The 14,519-nt window shown below is 39.7% G+C and overlaps 1 protein-coding gene across 2 annotated transcripts in view; it reads left to right on the top strand.

The window, feature by feature from the left end:
- Positions 1 to 14,519, top strand: part of MCTP2 (multiple C2 and transmembrane domain containing 2) — a 217,931-nt gene that overhangs the window by 104,537 nt on the left and 98,875 nt on the right. For both annotated transcript variants that reach the window (XM_004709888.2, XM_045296475.1), the window contains one exon: positions 501 to 603. In XM_004709888.2, coding sequence (XP_004709945.1) covers positions 501 to 603 — 103 coding nt within the window. The remainder of the gene's footprint in view (positions 1 to 500; positions 604 to 14,519) is intronic.

Genomic DNA, 14,519 nt, shown 5'->3' with positions numbered 1-14,519 from the left:
GATACCATTTTTTTTTTAACCTAATGTCTTCTGGTCAATATAAAACATGTTTCCAAATATGCATGGTAATTATAAGATTTTACTTTTCCGCAACCTGAGGTGCTCTGGGTAGTTCACTGAATAGGAACTTTGAGTTTGTCTATTTAAAGGTAATGTTTCCTTCGTTTAAAGGGAGACTCTCATTTGGATCGCTTTCTTTTTGCCCTCCTTCCTCCTTCCCTTTCGCATTTCTTTAGCAGCCTACCCTGGAGTACATGCACACATGGAAAATGTCACAGTACAAGGGAGTTGACTTTTTCCTTGTATAGATGCTTGGATCTTCTATGATGGAAGGTTTGGGAATACAGTCAGTTTGATTTAATTTGTGGAGTTTAATTAAATGGTAGTTGTGTCCTCTAAGGCATAGGACTTAATTAGTGCAACAACGTTTTCAGATCTTCCCGGAACAGACTTCGTTCGCGTGTGTTTGTGTGAAATACCCACTATGTTTCTTGTTTCAGTCCCATTAAGGACATCCACGATGTGTTGGAAGTGACAGTGTTTGACGAAGATGGAGACAAACCACCTGACTTTCTGGGGAAAGTCGCCATTCCCTTGCTGTCTGTAAGTTACCTCTGCGGATAAAGAATTTGTGAGTCTTTGCAGTTCACAACTTCCTAGGGTCTAAAGTTGCTTGCTCCTTGTCAATCCGGAGGAAAACAAAACCCTCCCTCTGTTGTAGAAAGCACCTGTGCTATTTCTCACCTTTCCTCGGGTTTCCCAAGAGCCCTGGTGGTGCAGAGGGTACAGCTTGCTGCCCATCCCCAGCCACGTTGCTGTGGGTGTCTACTTCCTTAAAGATTACAGCCATGACCTGTGGGTTCTCTGATTTCAGTTAGAAAATGACCTCGTCTTCTCTGGGTATTAATCTCGTACGGATTTCACCATCCAAACATTTTGGCTTGTCTCACCACTCTTTATCTTTGCATATAAATAAGGAAATGTTAATATTCTCGGCTTGGCTTTCGAGAACCTGCATCTATAACTGATGTTGCATGTTGTAATGACACCAGAGGTATTTCCTCACATGTTCTAGCTGCACATTCCATCGAAGAGGAATTACTTGTAACGGGACATTTGTTCTCAGTACCACTAAAGAAGGTTTCCCTCAAAGCAAAGTTCTGTCTGTCGTCCGAATAGGCAGATTTGCTTCCAGCCGCCCAAGAAACTGATTTGTGGAAGGAAATAGAGTAGCAGAGATGCCTCAGTGTCCCCTGTAAGCTGAAGCTTCCCAGTGATGTAAGAGAAGCTGAGTGTAAAAACTCCCTAATCTAATTCACTGAAGACAGAGTGAAATGATGCCTTCCTATGAAACAAGTAGGAAATCTGAGGTTGAAATTTGCCTATGAATTGGGCATCAATGTTTGGACCAAGTGCATTCTTCTAGAAGAGAGGATTTCGGCTTTTCATCCAACTATTAATACAGTATGTTTCATCCTCATTATGGCCCTTATCAGCCAATGAGGTTTCACCTATTTCTCCCCAAAGACATATTTTTCAAAAATAGTGAGGGCATTTTCATGGATGGAGCAGTCTGTAATTTAACCAGGAGATTAGTCTAGCTCACATGATGTTTACTAAGGGGAAATGCTACACCCTTAATATCTCTTTTTCTGTTTTTGATCACTTTGTTAATTTCTTCTAAGTTCCCCTATCCCTGATGTTGTTTGAGAAGAGTGGCCGGGGCATTTGCTCCCTCACAGGGTCCTTTCCTGCCAAATGCTCCCAGCCGTCAGTGAGAGCACACAGGCTCTCCGGGAGGACTTGGGAATATGGAATTTCCCTCCTTAAAAAAAAAAAAATTACAGTGTTGACAGTCATTCCTGAAAAAATTACTTCTAACAGAAATAGGGAACTCACTTTGTTCTCTCTTCAGAGAATAGCAGCAAAATAGCCCTGCCTCTCTCTCTCTCTCTCTCTCTCTCTCTTTCTGAGTTTTCATCTTTTTTGAAATAGATAAATCCTTTGGTAGTATATTCTATTGCTTGCTGGGTGGGCATTTCGTCTCTCTTCCATTCTTCCTTCTTCACGTGAATAATGTACGTGCTGTTGAATTCAAAGTAAGAAATTCTCTCTAGCAAAACCAAGGCTTCTCAACTTTGGCACTGTTGGCATTGGGAACATAGAGTATGTGCGGGGTTCTCGTCCTTTGTAGCATGTTTAGCATAATCCTTGACTTGATACCGGCAGGTACCCAGAGAAAGTCTCTGCTCCATCACTTTTACGGCTATTGAAAAGGTCTCCAGGCATTTCCAGGTTTCCACTGTGGGTTAAAGTCACTACCAGTATAGAAGCATTGAGCCAAACTGGTGCATTTCTCAAGAGAAATCCTAGCGAGTACAAACCCGTTACCACTGAGTTAATTCCAACTCCCAGTGACCTGTATAGGTTTTCCAGTTCTCAGAGCGGCTGGCAGCCTCACCTTCTCTTCCTGAGCGGTTAGCCTAACCCAAAGTAGCATGATTTGTGATGAGGCAGGATTAGCTAGCTGTAAGCAGCATTTAAGAAATTGATTGAAATGCAAAAATTGGAAACAAAGAAGGATCCGTAGTTGGAAACATGTCCTTGGTCACAGAAACAAAGATGGCGATTGCATGATCGAGTTTTGCCAAACATATTCATTGGAAATACCAAAAAAACTTGATGCAGTGAACACTAAGAAGATAAAACATGTTGTGGCATGAAATCACAGACTTCATACATGAAGAAATCAGATCATTGAAAAGATAGAAGGCCAAAATAGATGTCAGAGGGAACGCTGAAACTTGCTTTTGAACCTAAATAGCGTAGCTTCAGTGAGTCGAAGAAATGGTGATGTAAAAGAGCTGAACAGAAAATTTCAAAGGGCAGCTGTGGAAGATAAAGTAAAGTATACTAATGAATGTGCCAAGACCTAGTGTTAGAAATCCAAAAGGAAAGAACATTTCTCAAACTGAAAGAACTGAAGAAAAACTTCCAGCCCCAAGTTTCAGTATTGAAAGATTCGATAGGTACAATGTGGAATCATGCGGGAAGCATCAAAAGAAGACGGAGCGAACATACCGCACCACAGTACCACAAAGAAGTGCTCGACGTTCAGCCACTTCACGAAGCAGCCTAGGATCAAGAACCAGTGGGATTGAAAGCAGCCGTCCAAGCTACACTGAAGGCATGGACAGAAGACACGTCTTCAGGAATTGATGGATTACCTGTTGAAACGTTTCAACTAACTTACACGATGCTCACATTTCTATTGCCATGGCATTTGGAAGAGATCCAGATTTGTGACATTCTAAAGTAAACTAGTACTTCCAACAGAATGCTGAAATTAGTGAACAAGATCGTTAATATCAAGGAGCCCTGGTGGTACTATGGTTTAGGTATCGGTCTGCTGACTGAAAGAAAGGTCAATGGTTTATACCCACTTACCACTGTGAAGGATAAAGATAATGCTGTCTGCTTCCAGAAAGATTTACAGTCTCTGAGCCCTGTAGCATAGTAGGTTATGTGTTGAACTGCTAACCGCAAGATCACAGCAGTTGGAAATGAATGGCCACCCCACACGAGAAAGCCCCACAGGTGCTTTCTACTCCTCTGAAAAGTCTTAGAAGTCTACAGTGGATGTTCTAGTCTTAGGGTCTCTCTGAGTCAGAACTGGCGAGATGGTAGTTTGTGCTTGAAACTTACATATAAGTACTATGTCTCAGAATCAACTCAATGTCAGTGGATTTGGTCTCGTTTTTAAATAATTAATATCTAAGTAAAGTTTTGCTTAAGATAATTTTTAAATGATTTCAGAGGTACATAGACAGGGACTGGCCAAAAATTCAAATGAATAAATAAGAGGACATAGAAAGAGGAATATAATTGCTTTTATCAGCAGGCTCTTGGCTGAATGCAGACAAAAGATGTATACATGAATTGCATTGACTCTATAAAAGCATTCAACTTTGTGGATCATAACAGATTTTGGATAATGTTGCCAAGAATGGACATTCTAGAACACTTTACTGTGCTCATGCAACTTCCAGCAAGCAAGCTCATTGGCGTCACCTCAATTCCACCTCCTAGTGACCCTACAGGAAGGACTCGATTTCCCTCTGTGGATTTCCAAGACTGCCACTCTCTCCAGGAGCTGAAAGCCTCATGTACACCGACCTTCTGCATAGACCCATGGGCAGTCTTTAGCACAGAAACAGAAGATACTGTGTGATTTAAAACCAAGAAAAGTGTGCCTCGGTGTTGTATCCTTTCCCAATATTTACTCACTCTTTCCATTGAGTAAATAATCCAAGAAACTGGACTGTCTGAAGAAGAAGCAGTATCCGGGCTGGAGGAAAACTTATCAACAACCTGCAATATGCAAATAACACAGTCTTGCTTGCTGAAAGCTTTGAGGACATGAAGCCCCTAACTAATGATGATCAAAGTGTATCTAACCTTCAGTGTGGATTGCATTTCAGTATAAAGAAAACACAATTCCCTACAAGTGGACTTATAAGCCACATTGTGATAAGCCGGGAGGACATTGAAGTTGTCAAGGATTTCATGTTACTTGGATCGGTAATCCATGTCTATGGATGTAGCAGTCAGAAAGCAAATGGCCTATTGTTCTGGGCGTGTATGCCACAAAGATCTCTTTTATATGTTCAACAAAGGTGTCCACAGATTATGGCACTGGCAAAGAATATTGAGTATGAATTGTGCTGCCAAAAGGATGAGAAAAAAAATCTGTGCCGGAAGAAATAGCAAGGCCGGATGGTCTTTAAGGGCAGGGATGATGTGATTTCAAACTGGGAGATGTTATCAGAAGGCACTGGTCCCTGGAGAAGGACATCATGTTTGGTAAAGCAGAGGGTCGGTGGAAAAAGTGGAAGACCCTCAATGAGAAGGCTTGACACAGTGACTCTATTACTGAGCTCAAGCAGTCCATGACTGTGAGCACCGGGTAGGGTTTCATTCTGCATCGCATATTGTTGCAATGAGTGAGAACTGATTCAACAGGACATGACATGAGACCCAGCTGCCGTACCTTTCTCCTGTGTATGATACACTCTCCCATGACCTGGTCATTCATACAACTGACATATTTCTCTATCCAGTGTCTGCTTCGTCTTAGGCAGTTGGTAACACAACACCGCTGACCACAGTGGATCTCTCACTTCTTAGAGCTTCTTTATCTTTGCAGGGGACAATATACAAATCAAATGAATGCTATATGCAACATGTTAGATTAAAAGCATTATGGAGAAACATATAGGAGGAAAAGAGGACAAGAATTTGTGGAGAGGAAAGAAAAAAGGGTACCGCGTTTCATAGGGTTTCCAGGAAACTTGTCACTGTTTATGGGGCATGTCAATGAAACTGGAGGGAGGGAGAGAGCTCACCATGGTCTATTTGGGGAAACTCATCCAGGAAGGAGATCTTCATGTTTAAGGACTCAGGGGCAGGACCTTTACTGTTGAGTTCCAGAAAAGCAGGGAAGCCAGTGTGGACGGAATGGTGTGAGCCAGGTGGGAGAAGCGAAGGAGGCGTCATCCAAATCTTAACTTGCTTGGCTGCTCACCTGAAGTGGGAGCTCTCAGTCCACCCGGAGTTACCTCGAGACACAGGTCTGATGATCTGCTTAGGAAAACGTGTCCCTCATATACCACAGGTAGTACATGTCTCCTTGGACACATGTCACCATGAGTCAGAATGTACTCAACCCTAATTGGTGGTGTTGATGATGGGACATGACAGGAACTAGCCTGGGGGCGGACCAGGAAACCCTTTGGAAGGCTAAGAGTTGTGGGACACCGGCTCTTTCTTAGTGGAGGGTTAGAGAGCCCTGGAAGATTTCAAGGCAGGGAGTGCTTGATTTATTTTATATGATTTATTTGTAGTACAAAAGAGTTGTGCATTCCCAGAACCAAGTCTCTTGAGTAGGAAAGAACTCATCTTTATAAAGATGGCACGTCCCATGGAGCAGTCTCCGTTGGGTGTAAAGATGGCACGTCCCACGGAGCAGTCTCCGTTGGGTGTAAAGATGGCACGTCCCACGGAGCAGTCTCCGTTGGGTGTAGAGATGGCACGTCCCACGGAGCAGTCTCCGTTGGGTATAAAGATGGCATGTCCCACGGAGCAGTCTCCGTTGGGGACTTGAGGGCCTGAGGCGGGTTGTGCTGGCTGAGCTGCTTCAGCTGTCATTGTTCTGTGTGGCTGTCTTGATTGTGGTGATCTTCTTAGGTTTCGGCCAATAAATTGATAAAATGGCTAAATCTTCCAATGTATCTCTGTCCTCCTGACAATACGAGGTGCACTCGAAACATGCCAACCCCAAACATGCACTCCCCTCACCGCAGTGTAGATGTCATATGAGGCCTATGATAGGCTGTCATTATTTCAGCATTCATGTCATTTTCAAATAATACGATCTTGAGGTGCAGAAGGTATGCTTTAAGAGCCTTTTATTTAGATCGGGGCTTGTTGTTTGGTTTTCCTTTGTTCTTTAGTTAATATCTACCCAATGATGCTTAACTAGCAATCTCTGGGCTGTGTCCTGCCAGCAATCCCACCCCTCTACAAAATCCATTGCCATTGAGTAAATTCTGACTAACAGTGACCCTATAAATAATTTCTGTATAGCTGTAAATCATTAAGGGGAGCAGACAGCCTTATCTTTCTCCCTAGGAATGGTTGGTGGCTTTGAACTTCTGACCTTTACCAAACATTCTATAATAACCTAATTAAAAACCCAAACACACGGCCTGACTCAGCAACCCTGTAGGACAGGGCAGAAGTGCATCTGTGGTTTTCTGAGACTGTAACTCTCTCTGGGAGTAGAAAGCCTCGTCTTTCTTCCAATAACCTAATTAGGTATGATGATGATGATGCTTATTATTCCCATTTGAATATGGGGAAAGAGGGCTACAGAACGGTTCCAAAATTGGTTGTGGATCCCATACCTGGTGAATATTAGAGTCAAGGTTTGATCTTAGTCTGACATCAGAGCATTAGCTTTTGACATGATGTTAAAGTATTTAATAAGTACCTATTCAGTGACTTATTATTTGGCAGTCATCAGGCATCTGTGCACCACTGTGTTAAGTGTGGCAGAGGGTAGATTGCGGAGTTAGATATTTGCCTATCTTGCTGAATAAATGCCTTTGGAATAAGCCCACCCAGGCATTAGCTATGAAGTGTCTTTCACAAGGTTCAAGGAAATGAGCAACAGTGGAGACGATTTCCCATTGGAAAGGCTATGAGAGGTAAAGTATAGAACGAGGCTAAGGAGTTGTAGGATTCTCTTCTTGACAGATGGATAAGGCAAAGGACAGGCGGTCAACAAAGGTTCAACCAAAGGGAAAGACCCCTCACTGGAAGCAAGCAAAGGTTGGGCACCTGGACGACAGAGTGAGTAAGGAAGCTAGAACTCGAGGACCTGGACAGTGGTTCTCAACCATCCTAGTGCTGCGACCCTTTAATACAGTTCCTAATGTTGTGGTGACCCCCATCTATAAAATTATTTTTATTGCTACTTCATGCTACTGTTATGAATCGGGTGACCCCTGTGAAAGGGTCTTTCCATCCGCAAAGGGGTCGCGACCCACAGGTTGAGGACCCCTGGCCTAGAGCCAATCATGAAGTGTCTGAGAGAGTTTGAGATGTAGTCTCTTGGTGTGGGAGCCCTGCGCCTTTTTTCTGGCTATCAGTGCTGTTCTCTTGAAAAACAGGGGTTCCAGTGTGAAGCAAGACTTCCTGGGTGGTGAACAGCTGAAGTGCATTCCATGAAAACTTTTTTTTTTTTTTAAATAAAATCAAATTAGGAAGGAAGAAGACTCCTTGGAGGAATTGTTTCCAAACTCCCAGAATTCAACATCAAAGGGAAAAAAATCTTTAAATTTCAGATTTTGTGCTTCCTATGGGACAACGGTTTACCCTTTTATCTTTTTGTAGGAGAAAGACTTATAAAACTAGATCCACTGATGTTGTACTACATTTCTATAGGGTATGTAACTGTATTCGGTAAGACATTCATATTTAAAATCAAAATTGTTCTTCTTTGAGGAGAGTGGGAATAACGTGTGAGATTATATTTCCTTTCCTCAAGTCATCGACCGAATTTTGACTGACGCTTTCAGAGAAAATGCTAACCAGGTTTTAACATGTCTAAGTGTAAAGCACAGAACGTACTTGAGCTTGTAATCTCTCTCACTCAAAATGATAATGTGCGAACTGCATTTAAGTCTGTTAAAAAAAGAACCTGTTCTTCTGATTAGGTTTATCTTTTTAATCAGGGTGAGCGTGCCGGGTGCCTCTTGCTTCATTTAAAATCCATGTACTAAACGAAGTATATTTATTAGTTGTGATGGATTGTTTAAACTATGTACATATCCTTAGCTATCTGGTTATTGCATTGCCAGAATTTGACAAGTGAGCCAGCCTTCCATATATTTGATTTCAGTTCAATTTAGTTTTAAAACAAACACTTGATTTAAAAAAAAGATTATATGTATATGCACAACTTTTAAACCATGTCCTCCTGATTAGAAAGAGAAAATTGCCATTGGAATGCATTGCAATCTGAAGCGTCCTAATTTTGCCATTTCTGCATCACTCCTCTAATCAGTACCATAGCACAAATGCATCGTAAAAAGATAAGCACATTTTAGAGTTTTAAACAATTGAGATAATGGACGTTTCCTCCCAAGAACTTGCTGATTCAATAGATTTATTTAATATTGCCATTCTGAATGCATGTGAAAATTGGACATTGAATCAGTAAGACTGAAGATGCCTTGGGATTCCAGTGTTTGCAGAGGACTCTGGGGTTGGTGGCCCGTTGACACATACACAATGGGCTGCTCGCAGCACAGACAAATCTGTTTTTGATGAAGTACAGCCAGAAGGATCCTTGGGAGATGCTGTTTCACATGCTTAGGGAATGTCATAGAAGGTACCAGCCCCTTTATCTCCTGCTTGATAAAGTAGAGGGTCAGCGACAAAGAGGAAGGAGATGGATTGGCACAGTGGTTGCAACACTAGGCTCAAATATAGCTCTGGTTAGGAAGATGATGGTGTCCCAGGCAGTGCCATCCTGTTGTATGAGGGCCATCATGAGTTAGAAGTGATGACCCGGCATCTGACAACCGCCATTCTCAACTAAGGGGTCACCTGTCCATCCTGATAATCAGGTTGGATTCTTCTTGTCTATGTCATTTATTTAATTCCAGCATACTGTTGCCCTCTTCAGCTTACCAAATGAACCAATTCAGGATGGTCTGAAGATCATTTTTAATGACTTTACCTATAAAACAGGAAAATCATTGATTAATTTTGATTTCCCACTCTGAAAGAGGAAATTACCAGCAGTGTAATGAGGATCCACATCTTTAAACAAAGGCCCTCCTGTCTGAGCCCTGTCAATGTACCTAGTGAAGGTGTCCCCAGAAACCCAGGCTTGCGCTCAGTTGTGTGGAATCCACGTGTGCAATAACTGACTGCACCAAATAATAGTGTCACTTAATTCATTTTAAGGGACAGTTTTTTTAATTGCTTATACCAAATAAATGTCCATTCACATCTTCATTTGCATTTCAAATTAAGAATTAGTACAAGCTTCACGATGTCAAGCCCTGGGCTTTGTGCATTGTTATGGATATACACAATGATTTTAGGTCAGTGCCAGTATGTTGGTGATTGCAATAGTTCATTGCATCGTATTTATGGGAAATTGTCAAATTAAATAAATACATGTGTACATATGTGTGTATGTGTTTATACACACATATATAATGTTGTCAAGGTTTGATTTATCCAGGTGTAGAATTTGAGAAGAGTCCTCGGGGATAATTCAGAGCCCTGGGGAGTAAAAGGGAAGCAGGGGTGAGTCATACAAGAGACTGTGGTAACAAGGCTTGAATTCCAGTACAGTGCTATAGTGGCAATTAAAATTTGTGTGATGATCGTGTGTGTGTGTGTGTGTGTGTGTGTGTGTGTGTATAACAAACCTTTGCCATTTCAACATTGTCTGCATGTATATTTCATTGACATTCATCAGGTGCACAGCCATCACCACTGCGCGTTCCTAAGTTTTCTGTAATTCTTATCAGAATCACATATTTCTTTCCTCCTGGTAACTACTAGTAAGTAACCTTTAGTTTCTATACATTTGCTTACATTAGATAGTTCCTGTAAGTGGGATTATACAATATTCATCCGTTGATGACTGCCTTCGTTCACTCCACCTAAAGCTTTGGAGGCTCATCTGTGTTATCGCATGCATCAGGGCCTCCTTTCTCGGCAGAGTAATATTTTATTAAATATATGGACCACTTTCCTTTGCACCTATTCATGGTCCAATATACCCATTGATCTCAACAAGTGAGGTAAAATAAACAAATTTGTTGATTGGCTCCAGAAACCAGGAAGGGGTACCGTTAATGTGGGTTCATTGTCCCGGAGTATCTGCAGTATATGGTCTGGATGATACCTGATTCGGAAGACAGACTGGTAGGAGACCAAGATAAATGATTAGTGAGGCCCTCACATTTCTCCTTAATAAGATGACAAGAATCAAACTAAGCCTATCATGCATGATGATAAATGGTGAAAGGGTAAAACTCTTCCATTTAGTGGAAAATCTCTCACATCGAGTCATAATAAAATCAGTTGCCTTTTTAAGAAACATGAGACCCAATGGCATAGAAATGGATGTCAAAAATATGCCATATAAATATAAACAAAATGTAACTCGGGAACATTTACATATTGCAGAGAAAGAAATTTATAGGTTAAAAAAGTAGCTATCCATAGGTTAGGACAAATGTAAAATTGTAATGTGAATAATCTGCCACATATATATTAAAGTACTTGATATACAAAGAAAAAACTAAAGAATTAGCATCATAAAATTATATGTATTACTATTCAGCTCCAAAAGTATCATGAAAAATATATGATGTGCTATTTCTTAAATATCCAAATGGTTGAAAAGTAGATGAAGGGGTTTGTTAATAATGAAGATACAATACACTGCTTCATCATCACTAAATTTCTGGTGTGAAACCCTGGGATCTCCTTTTTAATGAATTCTCACCATGATTTTTAGGAATACTCAAAGGTAGTTTTCAAACTTCAGAGGAGAATCTGTGTATATATACTCATTCACATATAAAATATTAAAATATCCTATTCCGAAGCCCATTTCACAATTTCAGATATTGATTCAGCTGTGGGTCAAACATACACCTCCTCAGATATGTAAAAGGTGGCATTGCACCATTATTACTGTATGATGATAAAAGAAGTTAATAACAAAAATTCATGCAAATATCAAACCATTAGCTACTCCCTCCCCAAAGAGCCAATTAGGTGATGTACCAAAAGTGCAATTACAGGCTATTTCAAAATATACTATATATAAAGCTTTATGGAATAGGGGCCAAAAGTTTATTCAGAGGAAATTCTTAACCTTGAATGGTTTCATCATTAAACATGAAAGGTTGAAAGCAATTAAGCATCTCGACAAAAGGAATTCCAAGAACATAAAATGAAGCAGAGAACAATAACAGGAAATATGAAAGCAGTGGATTTTTTAAAAATTGCCAACATTTAAGATTAAAAGGCAGAAAATTAAAAAAACATCAGGAATATCTAGGAAGAGCACTATTCATCTTTACTGAGGACAATGAGATAAAACTTGAATAAATAATAAATAAAATATACCCTGGAGAACTTGTCAAAATATAAATTCTTACCAATTAACTATAACAGTAGCATAGCTCCAGTTCTGGAGAAATGAATGGATAAAAACAGCAAAGAACATTATCTTATAAAGTATAATTAGGAAGGACTTGGATCATCAGGTATGGAGTGTGCTCTTGCAGTAAAAATAATTAATTATAGAAGGATCTGAGGAAAGCAACATTTCTCTCCCCAAATAAGAAAACAACAGGTCTAAATTGTTTTATGAAAATGTTGTTTAAAATGTTAAGGACACAGAAAAGTCTTTTTAAGAACATGAGCCAAAAAGGAAGAGTTTTTAATTTGTTCCCTGAGACTAAAATAACTCTGATATAAAGAGCACAGATTTAATAAAATGGAAAGTATATACCTCTTCTGGTATTGTACTAGGAAATATATTTGCATCAAACTTATAATTTGATATACTAAAGAGGGAAAAATGTCACTCTCAATAGATATGGAAAAGGCACTGGATAAAATCCAATACCTATCCTTGATTATGAATAAAATTTACGTAAGTTTGTGATTGAGAAGCACTTCCTTACCAAGGTGCATGGAATGGCAGGAACATCAGAGCCTGAGACTTACAGCTAAAGCACTGAACATGTTCTCTCTAGGAAGAGCACTATTCATCTTTACTGAGGACAATGAGATAAAACTTGAATAAATAAATAAATTCTGCGTCGGTAGAATGAAGATGCTGGTGACGACTGCACAGAAATTGTTAGGAAACTTAAGTGAGTCAATGGAGCCCCCTGGGAGGTGTGACTGGTTAATGCATTTGGTTGCTAACTGAAAGGCAGCATCTCAGAGACAGCTGGTTTGGGCTGTTTATATGCTTATGAATTAATAATTAGAAATTAAGCATTTTTGTTAGGCCTAGCCAGTGCCAAAGATAAGAAGAGGAAAAATATCAATATTAAATGAGACATATTACTTGCAGGTTATTTTGATTGTGTGTGAGCATAAAGCGTATACAACAGGTTGGAATGAAAGTAAGTTGTAGAGAAGATCAAAGTGAACTGCAAAACAAATAAAAAATTCAATGTCTATACCCACTAAAAAGACATTTTTGAAAACTAAAAACACATCAAAAACTATTCAACATAAAATAAAGAACCACAATGTCCAAGATTCATGTCAGAGAATTTTAAACTGAAGGACATTACTAAATCAATGGAGTCATTTTAATATATAACAATTAGGAAATAATAAGTCTGAGAAAAGTTAAGACTCTTTAATAAGTGCTTCTCCGAAAATTGGTTGCTTACCCATTAAGAGAAATATGTATCACTGTGTTATGCTAAACTCAAAACCATTTCTAGAAGAATTAAAGGTCAAATATATGAAGCAAGCTTGCTCCATAAACCCTGCTACAGTAGTGGATAATATAAGTGAATTAAAAACAAGCTGAAGGAGGGAGAGGACTCTTAAGATATCAGCACAGTATGGCTCAAGCAAACAAAAATGGCCACAATAAACCGAGAAGCCTGCTTGCTAATGCTGTCGGTTTCTGTCTAATCCATACGGAGTCATGATCACCTCCTGTCTGCAGCGTAGAACGACACAGGCCTGTGGACCTGTTGTCTGAGGCCCATTGGGGTAAGTTCCAATTGCCAACCTTTCAGCTAATACAAAATGTATAGATGTTTATACCGTACAGTGATCTAGTAGACTGACAGGGAGCATAATCAAGCTACCATCACAGAAGTCAAAGACATGACCTACTCTTTTGCCCAGTGATCCTTATTTTTGACTGAAATTAAGTCGTCGTCGATGACAGCCCAGGGAGACTTTGCACATGAACCGACAGCCTCTCATCTACCACAGGTTTCCTTTTCACCTTGACTGACAAGGATCTCAAAATTAAACCTAGGTTGTAGTTGAAGGCACCGTCTAATACCTCGGGACCAAACACACTTATGGTCTCTTTCTATGGTAATGGGCTTTGTTTGGCCTAGTTGATAAATGTTTAGATATTGCAAAGTGCTAGAAATAATAGAGCACCAGACCCAGCAGTGTTTTGTTCTGTGGTACCTAGTGGTACCATGACTTTTGTCTGACTTGACAGCCCTCGCAACAACAACAACAAGTTAAACGATAAGCATCGCTTTATATATTATGGTTAGCTTCGTTTCTTAGTTTATAAATTGTGGCATAAAGGAATTTTTCAAGTTGAGATGTTGCAGCACAACTCTTTGTCCTGTACTTTTGGATGTAAGTTCCAATATATAAAGAGTGGAAAATGAGTATATTCTTAAAATACTTTCATTGATTTCTATCGCAGTGTTTCATTTTAACTCTATACTGTATACTCAAATGTGTTGATTTTTTGAGATCCTAAATATATTATCCTAATTATAAACTAATAAAAGTTTTCTCTTTTGTTCGCTTTTTGCCAAATGTACCATTCTTACAGCAGGCATTCAGTGAAACTAATTGACCAACCAAGTGCCCACCAATAGGGTAATTAACATACTATGATTTATTCATAGTTTCAATATTATTTATCAGTTTAAAATGTAGGTAAATTGACAAATCGTATTGGTGACAAAAATAATGGCCAAAAACACATATTTTCTTTTTAAAAAAATCATTTTATTAAGGGCTCACACAACTCTTATCACAATCCATACATATATTAATTGTGTGAAGCACATTTGTACTTTAATTGCCCTCATCATTCTCAAAACATTTGCTCTCCACCTAAGCCCCTGGCATCAGCTCCTCATTTTTGCCCTCTCTCCCCGCTCCCCCTTCCCTATGAACCCTTG

The sequence above is a fragment of the Echinops telfairi genome, unplaced genomic scaffold (genome assembly GCF_000313985.2).
Source record: "Echinops telfairi isolate 266 unplaced genomic scaffold, ASM31398v2 ScPeMD7_7409;HRSCAF=8447, whole genome shotgun sequence".
NCBI lineage: Eukaryota > Metazoa > Chordata > Mammalia > Afrosoricida > Tenrecidae > Echinops > Echinops telfairi.
This window is presented reverse-complemented; position numbering and strand designations above follow the sequence as displayed.